Source organism: Pundamilia nyererei, unplaced genomic scaffold (genome assembly GCF_000239375.1).
Source record: "Pundamilia nyererei isolate P.nyererei 1_Seehausen unplaced genomic scaffold, PunNye1.0 scaffold00194, whole genome shotgun sequence".
Classification (NCBI taxonomy): Eukaryota; Metazoa; Chordata; class Actinopteri; order Cichliformes; family Cichlidae; genus Pundamilia; species Pundamilia nyererei.
In genome coordinates, this window is record NW_005187595.1 from 994,021 (window position 1) to 1,012,190 (window position 18,170).

General features: G+C 39.8%; 1 protein-coding gene across 1 annotated transcript in view; it reads left to right on the plus strand.

Annotated features, from left to right (window-relative positions):
- The window catches only part of LOC102215886 (vascular endothelial growth factor C-like), a 19,039-nt gene extending 2,563 nt beyond the window's left edge, over window positions 1-16,476 (plus strand). Inside the window, exons 2-8 of the mRNA XM_005747339.1 lie at window positions 5,506-5,746; window positions 7,501-7,691; window positions 8,715-8,845; window positions 8,966-9,066; window positions 11,080-11,214; window positions 11,581-11,782; window positions 15,025-16,476. Coding sequence (XP_005747396.1) covers window positions 5,506-5,746; window positions 7,501-7,691; window positions 8,715-8,845; window positions 8,966-9,066; window positions 11,080-11,214; window positions 11,581-11,782; window positions 15,025-15,136 — 1,113 coding nt within the window. The 3' untranslated portion in view covers window positions 15,137-16,476. The remainder of the gene's footprint in view (window positions 1-5,505; window positions 5,747-7,500; window positions 7,692-8,714; window positions 8,846-8,965; window positions 9,067-11,079; window positions 11,215-11,580; window positions 11,783-15,024) is intronic.
- The last annotated feature ends 1,694 nt before the right edge of the window (window positions 16,477-18,170 follow it).

The window sequence follows — 18,170 nt, forward strand, 5'->3', positions numbered from 1 at the left end:
GCAAAGCAGGAGATAAAGCATAGCTGAATATGTTTCCAAACCAACTTCATTCTAAGCCAAAGACTAGAAAATATGGTGAAGCATATTTTTCCCTTTGGGTTCACCTGCACAAGTGCCAAGGTAGGTCTCTGCTGCATGATTGGTTTTCCCTTTTACCCTAACTCACAAACACTTGTTGTAATGATTAATTACTCCTGACATTTTGGAGATGTTAGCTCTTTATACAGTAAAGTTACAGTGGGATACAGATAATATGAGGCTGATCCTGCCACAATTTGTTCCCCCTGTCTAAATCACGGACAAACAGTATCCTACAGCTGTTTATGTTCTTAAACCCATTTTGCACAGAGAGGCATTTTTTGAAAAATGTATTGATAGTAATGTTGCAGATTACTCGTATTTGCTTAATTGTTTACTAAACAAAGGGGGGCCAAGCAAAAAAAGTTTAGGAACCATTGATGTAAGAGGACAATGAGCCCAAATAGAGCAGTGACTATAATAAAATGGCTAAAAAGAAATTAAAATAAAATAAAAACAATAAAATGCTTTAGTCCAGTTAAAGTCCAGGCCTCAACCTAAAAAAAATTGTGTGGGAGATGAAGCAAGTAGCGTAAAAACAAATGTCCACAAACCTCAATATATGGGGCACTATAAAGAGAATTCCTCCACAAAAATGCATGTGATTGATAGTCATAGAGAAAACAATTGCTTCCAGTTACTGCTGGCAAAGTTTCTTCTACAAGCTACTGAGGTTCGACTCCACTGAACGGCTACCCTGAGGTACCCCTGAGCAAGGTGCCGTCCCTACACACTGCTCCCCGGGCGCTGCATTGGTGGCTGCCCACTGCTTCACTGGGTGAATGGGTTAAATGCAGAGGAACTATTTCCCTATGGGGACTAACACGCACACTTTACTTTACTGAGTCATGGAATATATTTAGTTTCCCACCAGATTGTATCATGTGAATCAAATGTGGTAGATTTATCAGAACCTAAAGAAAGTGGCATCATTTTTGTATACTATGTAAACAAAAAAAAGTGTAATGCACTTAAGATTAAAGAAAACACCATCTTCTTAGGTGCTTGAATGCAAATGCATACTCCAAAACTAACAGTAGTCAAGTGCAAACAGTTTTTCTTTCAGTGAAAACTTAAAACATGAAGATTCCTCACCATAGAGCTGGCTGCACACAAGATGGTATCATCTGCATAGAAGTGAACATTTGATGTTCCGTTGTAAAATGTTTAGATTGTGTTATTTTATCAGATAATTTATATTGTATAACAATATAACTATTATATTTAATTAATAAGTTATATTGTAATATAACTTATTAATGTATAACATTAACAGCTGGGGGCCAAGTATTGATCCCTGTGGGACACCTAAATCCTTCAAAAGCCTAAAACACAAATTATAAGAAACTTTAAGAACCAGTTATAAGAAGAATCCTTGCAGCCTCTAGAAAGCAACTTATTAATAAATCATACAAATAGTATGATCACAGAAACATGGAGTAGATTTCTAAATATAGAGGTTATCATTTGCTTTTCATTACACAAAATTAAAAGATATGCATTTATATAATGCATTTGTTTTACACAACTTTTTTGTTTTGTTTTGTAAAGCAACTGCTTGTTTCTGTGATGTTATTAAGTTATGACTAAAGAAAGAAAAAAACAAAAGTCAGCATGGTTTTGAAAGTTTACCTGACAACAAAGGCTGTTTACGAGCCAGCCAGGAAATGGTTCGGTGTTTGGTTTCCTGCTCTAGGAAAGTAGACCTCATTTAGTGGAAGCTGCTCGGTGCATAAGTGAAAAACTTCAGACTTATCAAAAACATCTATGACAACAATGAGTCATAGTGCTTTTCACGCTTAAGATAGAGGACTTGTTTTTCTTCTGAGCACTTTTTCCATACGTGTATGTATCTTTTTAAAACTCTGTTTAAGTCACAATAACTTCAGACTTAATGTGGTTGTAATACTACTACTACTACTACTACTACTACTACAGCTACTAACAACAACAGCAATAATAATAAGAGTGAGAAATGAATGGGTGTGTGCACATGTGTGTGTCTATATGCCAGCAATGCCTGATGTTAGACACAATGGATGCAAGATCAGTCAATTATGACTTCACGGTCCCTTAGCGATTACCTCATGTTATGTGATCAACTAACAATGCAAGAGAGGAGGAAGAGCAGGAGAAAAAGGGCAAAATGAGAGAGAAGAGTCTGTCATCTGCTCTGTAATGAGAAGTACAGCGCTAAACAATTCTACAGTAAATATACCACAAACTTTTCTTTCTACTGGTTTTAAATAACAACCTGGGTTGGTCAAAAGATTAATAGGAAATCAAAAGATCCTTGAATTAATTCCGTACAAACAGGGCAAGTATGTTCTTTTCTGTTCTGCTGAAGTTGATCAACTATATTTTTAGAAATGCACTCAGCTCTATTTTATAGTATATAAATGTGCAAAATGGCTGTCAGATAGATTTATATCACCTGACAGCTATTTCCATCCAAAACAAAAGTTACACGTGTGGCACAGCTCAGGGGATGACGGAGTGCAAAGGAGTCTCATGTGTAAAAACAGCTGTCTACAGGCCTTTAGAGACTGGGGAGAAACACAGACAAACAACTGTCTGAAAGAACATTAAAAAAGTTGCTGGGATTAAAGGTTCTGGGTTCACTGAGGTGGAAACAAGACCAGTGTTGGTTCTTTTAACTTAGGTATCTCAAAAGCAGATATGGTCTAAAAACAGCATCTCTTATTTCCAGTAGCGCCACCATGAAGTTGTCATGGATCATCAAGCTGGAGCTTCGTGTATACAGATTTTTATGCAGTTTTGTTTTTACACTAAATTCAGAATTCCATATTTATAGTAACAGGTGGACATAAAAAACTGCTATGAAGGGGAGGTTAATAATGACAGTAAAGTATGTTGATATTTGTTAAGACGGATGGAGGGAAATGAAAAAGGAGGGGGGAGGCAGACAGAAAGAGATAAATGGAAATAGTGATAACACTGCAGAGATCCAGTTTCTGTTTAGGCAGTGCCAGCTGTGCCAGTCTGCTCTCTCTCAGCCTGGGAAATTAAACAACCCACCCATGTTCCCAGGAAGACTTCAAATGTGACACTCAAAGACCAACTCCCTGCTGACATTTAGTCAGATAATACAGCAGCGTCTATTAGTCCGTTAATCTCTCATCTTTCATCTACTCTATTAAAACAGAAGAGAGTCGTTTATCATGATGGCGGGAAAATCATTAAGGGAATGACTCACAGCTGGAAGGGTTTATAGAGTGATATCTGCTTTAAACTGATTTACTGTATGGATCTCATCCACCACATTGAATAATCTCCATTACGTTTGTCTATTTAAGGAGGCCCAGTGTTGTCCTAGAGTAAACTCCAAAAGCTCTTACATAGGAGGCTTCAATGGAAGCTGACCTGTTATGCTCATTTCCAGCTCTGTCTTTTGTTTTTAGATTATAGTAGAGTAACTCTGGATGATTCATACAGTACTACGCAAAACCATTGAGTCACCCCTCAATTCTTTATATTTTCCTTCTAAGCAGCCAGAATTTCTTGTAGTTTTTTTTAAAGTGCCATTGAGCTATAGTTATCCAGGATTTCTGAAGTTCTTTCAAAGTTTTTCTTTGGACATTGGCTGCTTTTTCACTTATTGTCTGTGTGCCTGCTAATTTTCAGATGAATGTTTTTTGTTTGTTAAGCCAGTTGAGACTGACCTATGAATCATTCAAGCATAAAAAGGCTCCTAACTGAAGGGATTAAGCAGTGTTTTGTCTGCACATAAAGACAACTTAGCAAAGAACCACTTTTAAATTGTATCTTTAGGCACTTTATTACCAGCAGCTGTCACAAAAACACAAAACTTGTTCTCATTTTTGTAGCCAAATCTATGAAAAATGGCAAAGATGACACAGTTTGACAGGCATAAAATGGCTCTTTAGCACGATGTGCAATGTCTTGAAACAACTAGGGGAAACTATACAAGTGGAGGAAAAAAGAAGTGCCAGGCTTAAAACCTATCTACAGCAGATGAACCATATCTGAAAGTCATGTCCTTAAGAAATATGAAGGAAAGCAATCAAAGACCTGACACAGGACCTAAGAGATGCATCTGGACCTTCAGTTGATCCATCTTCTGTTCACTGAAGCTTCATCAGAAATAATCTCAGTGGAAGGGTGGCTGTCAAGAAGGCTTAAGGTGGAGAAACAGGGAGGAAAGGCTTAGGTATGCCACATTATACAAGAACTGGAGTGAAAACAGGGGGCAACACATGTGGTGGAGTGATGAATCCAAATGTTAAAGGTTTCATTCAAATCATAACTGATATGTTGGAGGTTAGGAGAGAGGTAGGACGGTGAGTGCCCATCTATAAAACACGGTGGAGCCTCTGTCATGGTTTTGCTGCATTTCAACCACTTGTTTTGGGGACTATCAAAATTGATGGAATCTTGTATGCAAAAAAAGTGCCATCAGATTTAGATCCACCATGCAATACCTTAATTTTTCAGCAAGACAATGAAAAACCCACTCCCAGTGCAGTAAAACCATACCTGGATACATAAAACACACAGTGGAACACTATCAGTTATGGATTGGCCTCCCCAGAGCCCGGACCTCAACACTGTTGAAGCAGTGTGGGATCATGTTGACAGAGAACAGAACAAAAGGCAGAAACATCCAAAGAAGAGCTTTGGATGTCTTACAAGAAGCCAGGAGAACTATTCCTGAAGACTACTTATAGAAATTAGAAGAGTGTGCCTTTATTATTCAACACACTCTGAACTCTCTTAAGTTCAGACTGTGTTGAAGAATAAAGGTGGTCATACCAAATATTGACTTTCAAGCTTGTTAGAATTGCACAAACTCTGTTGTTATTTCAATAAATCGCTGCACCTATTTCCCAATTTCCTAGCAAAATACAAAGAAATGAAGGTGACTCAAGACTTTTACATAGTGCTATATATACTGTGTATTTATTTGTAGACTTATGTATACCCTATGTGTATTCTCAAATTAAGTTTTCCTGCTTTGGATTTTTTTTCTTTTTTTTTTTGTCATTAAAAAATAGCAGTGTGTGCAGGTGAAGAGAGGACATGCATGCTCTTAACTAACAGTAGCCAAAAACAACATGTTACAACACATTGACAGCTGAGGTATTCACTGTTTACCCAGAACAAACCAGCAAACTCCATGCTGTAAATTCCACTGTATCAAACCATTTTTCACCAAAAATATACAACTAAATCGTTCTGAAGCCAAACTATAAAAAGAGTGTTTTTAAATAATTTCTATTTTATTACACAACCAAAACACCCTCTTAGCTGCAAGATTTGTGACGTTTGTTTATCATCTTTTAGGTTCATTTTCTGTCTACATAACTCTTTTTACTCTTTGTGCTGACTACATATGTAAAAAGTATAATTTCTCTATTCTTCTTTCCCCCCCATGCTCTGTTGCAGTCAAATGACCAGCTCAGTTTGGAGACAATAAAAAGTGTGGATGACCTTCTACAGTTCCTATACCCTGAATACAGTGTGATTCAGCAGTGCCTAAAGAAGAGGTCATGGCACAGCTCTTCATCCCCCTCTTCATCATCTTTATCCACATCTTCAATGAGCCCTTTACTCAACGCTAACAATCAGGACATGTGGGTTCCGATGAGGGAGGAGGCTCTTTACAAAGTTGATGACACTTGGCGAGGTAAACACTGATGTGCTTGCACAGAGGTAGTCTGTTTATTATTATTTCTTCAGAATCATTAGATTTGTGGAAGTCAAGACAGTGTTATTGCTGCTAATGTCAGCCTTTCAATCACAGCAGTCTGAAATACTTGAACAGACTGGCAAAGTGGAAAAAATGTAGCAGTGACATAACCACACAATTGTGTTTTTTAAGGACTAACAGATGGATTTCATTGTACTGGAGACAGAAAAAGTAGCTGGTATTGCAGAGAATGAGGATTTCCTCTCCCTAAAACCTCTAATAAACACAAAAACGAAGAAAGGGGGAAACAAACAGAATCTACCTATAATTACCAGCATACAATGGAAATTACTGTTGTGTTCACTGAGCAGCTGTATGTCAAAAATGTGCTTCTGCAGAAACAAATTGTGGCGAGAATTACCCCAAATGTGGTTTCTGAATCCTCAGGTGGGTGTTTATACACTCATGTGGAAAATATGTGAACAACAACACATGAAATATTTCACTATCTCAAAAAAAAAAAAAAAGCCAACATGCAGAAGCAGTATGTAAAACCTTGAATACACCCTTACCGCTTCCATAAGAATTAAAAGGGGAAGTAGCAGCCAGGCACTGCTAATCAAGTGCACATGATTAACTGATCATCGGCAAGTGTGACCATCTCTAGAGAAAAGCTGAAATTTTGGAAGTTTGCTTATCTGCCGCATTCAGGTGTGTGTTCACACAATGCCAGGGAAGAAAGACATCAGCAATGATCTTTAGAGAGGCAATTGTTGCTACCCATCAGTCTGGAAAGGGATGCAAAGCCATTTCCAAACAATTTACAGTGAGAAAGATTACTCACCAGTGGAAAACATTCAAGACAGCCTCCACTCATCCAAAGAATTGATGCCTCAAGGTCAGACCATGCAATACCTAGAGTGAAAAAAACACACCTCAGACTCTACAGGTCTCAGTTAGCATGTTCAATATTAAAGATAACGGCAGTACAATTATGTATGTGTTTGAAACTGTTTTAAGGAGAAGGCCTCTTCTCTCTGAAAAAACATGGCAGCATGGCTTAGGTTTGCAAAGTTGCATCTGAACAAATCAGAAGACTTCTGTGCTTTGGACAGACAAGACCAAAGTGATAGACAGAAAACCCAGCATATCAGCACAAACACCTCATACTGACTGTCAAGAACGGAGGTGGAGGTGTGATGGTTTAGGCTTGTTTTGCAGCCAAAGGACCTCGCACCCTGCAGTCACTGAGTCAACCATCAACTCCTCTGTAAAGTGTTCTAGAGTCAAATGTGAAGCCATTGTCCCACACCTAAAGCTTGGCCCAAACCAGATGATGTAAGGGGCAGTGATCCCCAAGCATAGCAGCAAGTCAACAACAGAATGACAGAGAAAGAAAATAATCAAGGCGTTGTAACGACCCAGTTAAAGTCCAGACCTCAGCTCCACTGAAATGCTGTGCTGGGAACTTAAGAGAGCTGAATTCCCGCAAACCTCAATGAAATGAAGCACCACTGTAAAGAACCGTGGGCCCAAATTCCTCCATAATGATGTAACCAACTAATAAAGCCATACAGAATACCGTTGCTTGAAGTGAATGTTGCTAAAGGTGGATCTATAAGCTATAAGCATCTCAGATTGTGTTTAAGTAATTTTAGAATTAAACTGAAGGTGTGGTTCAAAGATGTCTGGTGTGGCCTTCACAGAGGGGTGCAGTTCCTGTTGTCATGCATTGTTGGCTGTATTTTCAGTCATCCTGGAGGAGATCCAACGAACCTCGTGCCAGCCCAGAGAGGTGTGCATTGAAGTCGCTAAAGAATACCCAGAATCCACCAGTCAATTCTACCTCCCTCATTGTGTGGCGCTGCATCGTTGCAGTGGATGCTGCAACAACGAAGCTTTTTACTGCACAAATACAAGTTACACTCTTGTGAACAAGACGGTAAGCCATGCACCCGGAGTCTCTATATTACCTCCTTGTATCTAACATCTTGTTATGGTTGCCCTGAGAGGCCAAACAGACTGCAACTTAAGAAAACACCAGCAATAAGAAAAATGCTGCAAAAGCACACAAAACACAATGGAAATAGGAAAAACGACAACAGAAAAATAGGAAAAAACAAAACAGAAATAGGGAAAAACAACAAGGGAAATAGGAAAAAACATAAGGGAAGTGTTTCTGGGGGGACAATAACCATTGACGGACCAGTTCCAGGAACCCAAAACATGGTAGGCGTGTTTTATCATGATTCATATAATACTGATGACAGATTTTTGGGCTAATGGTTAGGTTAACACACTTACCTCTCATCTTTTCTTTCCTCACAAAACCGATAAATCCTCCACTTTTTTAAGTGTCTCCCAGCACAATACTTAACATATTTTGGTTCCTACAACTGGTCCGTCGGGTTATTGTCTCCCCAGAAACACTTCCTTTGTACTTTTGGAAATCAGCTTTTTTTTTTTCCTATTTCTGTTTTAGTTTTTCCTATTTCCGTTGTCATTTTTCCTATTTTGTGTTTTGTGTGCTTTTGCAGCGTTTTTCTTATTGCTGGTGTTTTCTTAAGTTGCAGGCCGTTTGGCCTCTCAGGGCCACCGTATCTTGTACACTCTTCAGCGCTTGAATTATTTAACACTCTGCTCCAGATTTTATGCTCTTGCGCCACAAACTGCATCAAGAAAGAGGACAGAAACCAATCTGCCCATTTATGTAACCAGCTTGTCTGTATCACGACACACCCTACTCCAGTGGGACAGCCTTTGGCTGCAAATGGACATGATGTTAAGACAATATACACAGTTGAGTCACGCACAGTTGCACAATCTTACAACAATTACATCAGCATCTAAACATCAGCAGTACTGCAGCAGAAGAACAGGAAAGAAAAGAACAAACACTAATTCCTTCCACAATGCAAATTTTTATGCACACATGCACATCTAACTTTCTTCTTCCCACTCCTAGCTGATGGAACGATCCCAGTCCAGGTTGGATTACACTGCTGTCACGGTAACCTTCATCAACCACACTTCATGCGATTGCCTCCCCAAGCGGCCGCTCCGCTCCATCATCAGACGAGCAGCAACAGATCGCCTGTGAGTTGGAGTGATAGGTGAAGAGTGACGTGTGGGTGCCTTTACAGCCATTCATGACTCACTCTTTTGTGTATCCATGCATTTATAATATAGCGTGAGTGCGTGTCTGTGTTTTGATAGGTGCTCTCCTCCTGAACGTGCCTGTGCCTCGGGCTTATGGGATCCAGCAAACTGTGTGTGCGTCTCTGCAGACACGATAAACTACCCTGAGAGAGAGGCAGGTAAGCATGCATGAGTCATGTTGGTCAAATTAGTCATTTTCTACTCATGCTGATGCATATTCAGTCTAGTCCATCAGTGGTTCTCAAGCATGTGGTTGACACCCACTATAGACAAAACTGACAATTACAGTTTTTCCACTGATGTGGCGCAGATGGCCAATCTAGAACTAGCTCCACCCTTTTGCACTGAAAAAAAGACTAGCACCAGAGCCAAGGAGACCACTACCCCAACTTCTCCTAATGACGCAACATAATAATTGGTTCTGAATCCTCTTGAGCCCCTGGTACTCAAAAGGCACCAACACAGAATGGGATCTGCATTGGTACCAGAACTACAATGGTGGAAAAAGAGTCATAGAAGAGTAAACTTTTTGGCAAATGAAACCAAAGTGGTAAATCCAGTGAACAAGGCTGACTTATGTTCCAAATAAAGCCTTTAAATGAGGATGTCAAAGTTTGAGCGTCATTTTGATGACATGAAAAACAGAGATTAATTCATGGGTCAAAATCTCACTGCAGAGTTTGATATTTTTGTCTGACCCACCCTTTCTGCAGTACGGACTACGGAGCCCCGCAGGGGACATGGGAGGAAAAAAAATTAAGACGGACTTTTGTGAGATCTCGCAAAACAAACTCGGGATCTCGCAAAACAAACTCGGGATCTCGCAAAACTTTTGTGAGATCTCGCAAAAGTTTTAGCCGCATTCTTCCCGTTAGCTTCGAGCTAACGGGAGGTCTAGACCTACTACAGCCGGGAGGAACACTGCTTTCCCGGCACATCGTGCCTCGACCTCCCGGTCGGCTTCGAGCCGGCGTCCGAAGAATGCGGCTAGTTTTGCGAGATCTCGCAAAAGTTTTGCGAGATCCCGAGATAGTTTTGCGAGATCTCGCAAAAGTCCGTCTCAATTTTTTTTTCTCCCATGTCCCCTGTGGGGCTCCGTAATGGACAGCACGGACACTCCAACGTGTTAGAAATAGTGTTGTTTTTTTAAACTCAGGCATGTCCTTTAAACAAGACATGTCCTTTTAATTGGGTCACGGCTCTGAAGTGGAATGCACAATAGTACAAAAAACTTCCACTGAGCACGTTTTGGGATGTGAACCAAAAAAAACAAACTGAGTAACAACACCCAGATGATGATGATGATGGTGATGATGATGGCGTTTGGGTGGCAAATCTTTCCCTGAGGTACTGCCTATTCATTTGTAGCAGGAATGTTTTTGTGCCGTTTTACTTGTACAATCATGTAGTGAACTACAGTTCCTACCACTCTTTTTTACATTAAAGTAACCTCTCTTGACATATATTATTGTTTAGCATTTTCATAGCTGTTCATCTGATCTATACTGAGAGGTCCGTCTTTGAACTATTGTTTCCACAGGCAACATTAGTATAAGTGTAAACCAAAAACTATTCTCTTCTTTGGATTTACCACAGGTATGTGTCCTAAGAAAAGAAAATGCCAGTCTCTCTGCAACTTAACCACAGTTCCTGTAGCTGCCTGCCAAACTGACAGCCATGAAAGCACTAAACTTTGGGAGGCTGCAAACATAATACTATCATGCTAACAGGCTGATGTTTAGCTGACATATCATGAAGTCAAATCTTAGTTCAAGGTACAGCTGCAGGGAATCTTTTGTACTGGACAGATTAAAATGTTGACCTGAATGTAATCAGGAGGCCATCAAAGGCATTAGATTTCATCCTCTGGGGAACTTGAACATCTAACCCTAACCCATATTTCATGACAATCCATCAAATGTCTGTATAGATGAGCTAGTTTTAGTTGCTCCCTTATTCGTAAGGGATCGCCACAGTGGGCAGTGCCAAACACCGGATGGCCTTCCTGAAACAACATTAAAGGAATCTGTTTCTCTTCCTGGGAAAATGCCAACCTCACAGTTACAGTGTTTCATCCTCTGGGGATCATGACTCTGCACAATATTTCATAAATCTGAAAAAGAAAAAAACCCCTGACAGAATACAATTTTTCACTTTTTTATGTTTTCCAGAAGTGCTGGACTCTGGCCTTCTGGCTCTCTGTGGGCCCAATCGGGTTCTGGAAGAGTCCACATGTGAATGCATCTGTCAAAATGGACTCACTGAAGCCAGCTGTGATCCAGGCTGGAAACTGGACCACAACACTTGTAAGCAAGGGTTTCATTTATTGTATTTAAATATGTTTTGGCTGCGTTGTGCAAAATGGTAATGTGCAGCTCTTGAGAATTAAGTTTTCCTCAAGCCTTTGGATTCACTGTGAGCAGTTTACAATAAATGCGCCATGAAGCCATCACTCTGACAGTAAATGAGCAAGCTCGAGAGACAAAAATACACAGATACAGGGAAGTTTGGGGAAGATAGCTTCATGCAAATGTCTTACAAGTAGAAACACGACCATCAAATACTTAGCCCGACAGTGCTGTCAGGCATGTGTGACACAATATATGATAAAGTTTCATTTTGATTCATAAAATCCCTCTCCCTCTTCGGTTTTCTCGGTGATCTTCTCTCAGGTGAATGCCAGTGCGAAGGTCAGGGCGAGGGGAAGTCATGCCCTGCTGGCCAGAGGTGGGATGATGATCTCTGCGGCTGTGTGTGCGCTGCAGAATGTCCCGGACACCAGCCTCTGAACCCAGATACTTGTCTGTGTCAGTGCAGAGAGAGTCATGAGTCGTGCATGCGGCAGGGCAAGAAGTTCAACCCAAACACCTGCAGGTAGGTGTAAAAAGCAGTCAGAAGTCCACTCCTGCTACTGGCTTTGAGCCAAAGTGGCTGTTTGGTTTGTTCATCTCAGGTATCCACACTGTGGGCGTCTGCCAACTAAACTCAAGAGAACCTTATCTGATCAAAGAAAATATTTAACCACAGACAAATTTAATTAAAGACATTAATTAGGTTTTTAATTATATCTGTTAATAGTTGATTGTTGTATTTAAAAAACCTGAATCCACCACTAATCACAGATGTCTTACACCTCCACTGGCATCAGACTACTTTCTGTTCTGTCACTGTCTCTATGTGACATAAAATACCCTCCTCTTGGTTTAAAATCACAATCCAACATGCAACCACCAATAAAGTGTACTTACGCACACTAAAAGCAGTATCCAAGTCTGGTTGCTATGCATGTGTCATCCAAACAATTCACTGGAATTAGTAATTCCTCTTCTTAGTTCCAATGTAAAAAGAAAAATCCCCAACTAAACACTTCCTCTGTATTATGTAAATGCACTGACTGACACATGTGGCTAAGAACACAAATCTCTGAAAGAGATTTAAAGGACACAAACATAAAACAATGAGGTGGGTTAAATAAACCAATCTGAGCCTTTAATGCCTGCTCCAAAAAAACAGAAATACACAAAGTTCAGTAAACTGGTTTAATCAATCTGATTGTTGTGTCAAAGTTGTTCCTGGATGCTGGTCCAGGATCAACATCAAAAGTGACCAGTCACAATATAGTTATGTTGTAGTTTTTAAACGTGGAAACGCTGTAACACCGCACACCAAATCGTAATCCTAACCCCATAACCCTAACCTAACCCTGTGGACTTTTTTCCAAGTTGCAAAACTATAACATGGCTGGTACATAACCAACACGAGGATATCAGACAGACCACACACACAGGGTTGATTAGTTACAGGTGAAAACAGCTGAACACAGGTGACAATAATAAAAGGAGGGAAAACAAATATTTGAAACACACAAAGAAGCCAACACACAGACAAAACAGAGAAGGACAAAGAAGTGAGGACAAAGGGGACAGTAACAAAGTGAACAGTATCAGCTAAATCCAAGCAGGGATCAGAAATCAAATTTAACCAGGAAATGGAGACCATGACAATATGTTTGTGCCAATGGAAATCATTTATCATTTATTCAAACCACAGCAGGAGGTGATCTCTTGGAGAGTGATTACAACAATCACTGAAAACATACAACTTGGCACTAACGACTGGTAAACTGGCTCAGTGTTTTAGAATTCCGGATATGGGAGTTTTATTTTGGAAAGAGTTTGCACACGGTGTAGATTTTCACTGTTGTGCTGCAATCTGAGTACAATATGTACACAGCCACTTCCATACTTGCTCCCTCAAACAGTGGCTTACACTGCGGGAGCTACTCCTGCACGTGATGCTTCCAATGGCTGGTGACCCACTGGGGTGCCATCACCCATGGAAAGAGTGAGAGCATTAAGAGAAACAACTCTCGATGGAGACGTCAAACATTCCACACAAGCATCTCCCTCCATTTTCTTTTGCTCACATGTTTCCATGTGACCTTTTATGGACTTGAGGCATTCTAAATATTTGCGTGTGTTTTGCGTGCATGCCTCGGTTCCCACAGTTAGCATGCAAGGGATCAACCTTCCCCTGACCCGAGAGGCCTGCAGAGAGACAGAGAAGGAGACTGGGTGAACTTGATGACAGTGAGCAGAGCAACCATCAGAGCAGACAGAGACCAGCTCAGAGACAGATGGAGTGACAGGCACAAAGAAAACACAACCGCAGACCTCGGCTTTTACATTAGTGGCCTTCCATGTGATAAAGTTCACGGATTTACGTGCAAGTGACCTTTAATGCCAGTTTTCTACATTTTCTGAGCTTAGGGGGGCTGAAATAAATTCACTCTTTGTGGAAAATTGTAGCCTCCATTTCAGCCACCTTTTGTCTATTCAGTCATTATTACTCATTTTTTTAATCTAAAATGATATGAAAGCATAAAATATCTATTCATCCATCCTGTTTATCTGGGTCCGGAACATGGGGGCAGCATAAGCAGAGACACCCATGACCTCCCTCAGCCTCCAGCTTTTCCGGGGAGGACACCAAGGCATTCCCAAGTCAGCCAAGAGATGTAATCTCCCCAGTGTATCCTGGTTCTGCCCCAGGGCCTCCTCTCAGGGGGCCATGCCCTGAATACCTCATTTAGGAGTTGCCTAGGAACTTAAAATTAAATTTAAAAAATTGTCTCTTCCTAGTTAAGTACACAGTAAATGTCTCCTGCAGAATCTCTAAAGTGTTTGCACACAAGTCAAATTAATTCAGATGCGCAAATAAAAACTATAAGTTAAATTAACCAATCCTTAAGCTGCATTTAAGTTTTTTTTATGTTTGACAAAGGATAAGTAGTCATTTAGAACGGACTTTACAGGCATAGTTCACAAATAGCAAACTGATTCCAATTTTTTTTTGTAGTTTTTCTTTTCTTACTCACTTTCTCACTTTCTTACTTACTTTTTTACTTAACCTTTAATGCCTAGTTTATCCTATTTCACATATGGGATTTTGAGACTTTACATCATTTTTCATCCCAGTATGTGGCACATCTTAAGCAATAACTTGCAGGAAAAACATGTCAGATGTAAATATAACAGAAATTAAAACTTAAACATACATACATAAATATTTTATTTAAAACATTTGCTATAAGGTCCAACAGACCCTCCATTTACCAAAAAGAAAAAAATAATTTTCTGGTAATTTCTTCATAGTTTGGGCTTTAAAAGGTTAAGTCTGATTTAACATCTGGTCGCAGGAGGTGGCTCACAAAGGACCGTACACCTACTGTGATTTTGAAGTGAGAGTTTTCAATCCCCCCCCCCCCTTCCCCCCGGAAAAGTACTCCCTCTTTTTTTCCTCACACACAGAGTCCTTTGATGCAAACAAAACTTGGATGAAGGTTTGCCCAAAAGGGATATGATGATCTGAATAATCAATAGTAAGCATGCCAAGACAAAAATAATCTCCTTTGTATTTCTCTTCTGTTCCTATCTTCCCACTCTCAACCTCACCCTTCTCAAAAATCATTTTCTGGATGTTCTCATTTCATTTCCCCCTTTGTCTTCTTTTCCCGCTTTCATTTCTTTTCTTTATCTTATTTTCCTTTTCTATTATTTTTTACACTACCTCTTGATCCCCTCTGTTTCTCTTGATCTGTCCCTTCCTGTCTCTAGTTGTTACAGGTTGCCATGCAGAAACCCCAGACGCATGTGCCAGGATGGATTTTACTACAGCCGCCTAGTGTGTCAATGTATCCCCAACCACCTGAGGTCTGAGTGGAATTAAGAAACCAAAGGCAGGAGCAGGACTGCATACCTCCCATTTATTGGGCTGTTTAGTCTGGAAACAAAAGGTCAGAAAGGTGAGAATGTCTCTAGTCAAAAGGGCAGGAAGTGGACCTACATATTTACATGTGATGACTTACAACAGACTGCAAGTACCACTGCGAGAAGCAGTGTTGCTTCTCTATCAACAAAAGGAGGATTAGAGCGCTTCCCTGATCAAAAAGACCAAAGCAGCCGGCCACACAGAGTGAAAAGCAGTCAAAAGGAGCCCAATGTGGAGAGGCATCTGACTCTCTGGGACTGTTGTCTTCTTAACATTGTTTAGAACATGATCCCAGCTGGAAACAACCGATTAAACCCAGAGACTAGCTAAAAGTACAACAGTGAACATGGACCAATCAGACTGAGCCAGCATTCATCCTTGCGACGTGTTCGAGCAAGAAATCCAGCCACCAACCTGCAGTAGAGGCACCGCTCACACTTGCGTGAAATGGAAAGTGGAATAAGATAATAACAGAGTAGACTCTGTGCTTTTTGAAAAAATAAAAAAAGCTTCAGCCAACTTCAAACTTTGGCATCCCTGAGAGACGAGATACTTGAGGGGCTGAGGGAATTACTTGGGATGCGACTGAACGGTCCCTGGGGCCTTATAGTCATACTTTACTTTGAAGAAAGGGTTTTGTTTTTTTTAATTAGACTGATGATAAAACTGTATTTTATATGAAAAAAAGCTCTAGTGCTGTTTCAGTAGAGGTTACATACCAGACCCTGTTAAATCAAATGATAACTGAAACACTCCCAACTGTTATTATATTTACCAGTTAATACTTGCCTCTACTGCAGCGCTGCTTTTTGAAGATTTCTCTCATGCATGGTTGAATCCAGTCGTGACTGAAGTTAACATTTGGGTACAGTTCTGGGTGTTCTACTAATTTAACTTCACATGCTCCAAATAATGTTATTTGTACATATTTAAATTTTGTCATATTTAAAAAAGTGATTTGTAACATTTTGTATTTAAGTCACTCATAACTAAATATTGTTGTAGAACAAAACAATTTACATGTCTTTTTACTTTTTTCTACCCTGCAAAATATTCTTTCTAATAGATTATTTTGACACATAGAATGCTCTTTTAAAAACAACATATATTTATTGCATTGTGGTAATTATTGCAGTTTTGAGCTATATAGATATAGAGAACTTTATCATGCTTTAATATTTAAAAGTAGTTCTGAAGTAGAGATTTAAAGCCCTGTCTGTCTAATATGTCTGTGCTGTAGATGTGCTAATTTAATCATTGTTTTGGTTTACTTTTAAATTAAAACAAATTTTTCTAAAGCCAAGGAAATACAGTAGGTATATGTATTTTATTGCACAATGTTCTGCTACATTGCTTTCCATTTTCTGCATCTAAATATACATAAATATAATACATATATACTATAATAATTGACAAAATGAGTTGGAAGATTGTTACTGGTGCCTTTAAAAGCCATAATGCATGAAAAATGCATTATTTAGTTACACAGACACCTGTGGGGGAAATTTGACTATTTATGTGGTCTCTCATTTCTTCTTCTCCCTCCTCTTCAGCCTTCTCACTCTTACTATGTCTGGGTTAAAGACAACAAACAGTATTAAGTCATGGAAAACAAAGATATCGGCTTTCTGTCTGGCCTTCGTGACCGTCAGCCTCTTAAATGGGCTCAGGACTTGTGTGTCTGATTTCTCCATCTGTCTACATTATTATCTGATTGCGGTGATTAACAGTAGTTACTAACATTAAACACAGAAAGCCTCAGCTACATAAACGCAGGAATTTGTACAGTTTTCACAATTTTGAAAACTGGAAACCATGGACATCACTATCTAGTCCGTCTAGATATCTCTGACATGACCAATTCAATACATTTCACTTCATTTGAATTCAATTTAGTTTATTTAATGGCAAATCACAACATCAGTGGTCTAAAGGCACTTTGTACTATAAGGTAAAGACCCCACAATAATACAAAGAAAAACAACCCTCAACAGTCATATGACCTCTTATGAGGACTGCTTTGGCGACAGTGGGAAGGAAAAACTCCCTTGTAACATGAAGGAACCTCTGGCGGAACCAGACTCAGGGAGGGCGGCCATCAGCAATGAGTTGAGGAAAGACAGGACAAAGACATGCTGTGGAAGACAGCCAGAGATTAATAATAACTAATGACTAATTGCAGAGTGGTGTATAAACACATAGTGAACGAAAAGAAAAAAGTGAGTGAGGAAGAAACACTTAGTGCATCATGTGAAGCTCCCAGCAGTCTAGACCTACTACAGAACAACTAAGAGACTATTCAGGGTCACCTGATGCAGCTTCATTTTTCTTTTGTCCATCTGTTATCAAAGTTTATGAATGCTTTGACTCTTATGAACTCTTCTCTTCAGAGCTGGGTTGGATGATAACATGCCTACCTCCTTAATGCATTTTTTCTTTGATCATCACTGCCATAGTCTTTACTGGTAACATATATACCCTTAATCAAGGCTTTATTGCCCACTGACCCGCAGTGGAATAGAAACCCCCCCCCCCCCGACTTACACACACAACATACCCTTAATGGTCCCTTAATCTCGCAGATAGATTTTTGGTTTTGCATTGAGAGTCCTTTTGAATCCAAATTCCAACGCTGGGAGTCTTCTTGAGATGTTTGACTCCTTAATTGGCAAATTGCCACTTTATTAGGAGCAACTATCCAACTACTTGTTAACACAAACCTCTAAGTGGCCAGTCACCACAACTGAAAGCCATGTCGATGGTCAAGATGCCTGCTGAAAGATGAAAGGTGATTTAAAGGACAATGTGGCACTGTTGTTGGTGCCAGGCTGTTGTTGATGTAACGGTTATAGGCAATATTGTCTTGATACACTTTGAGACCCTGATTATTGCTGCTGACCATGTCCGTTCCTTTATGACCACAGTGTACCCATCTTCTGATGGCTGCTTATAAAAGGATAACACATCATGTTGTCATTATCATCTCAAACTG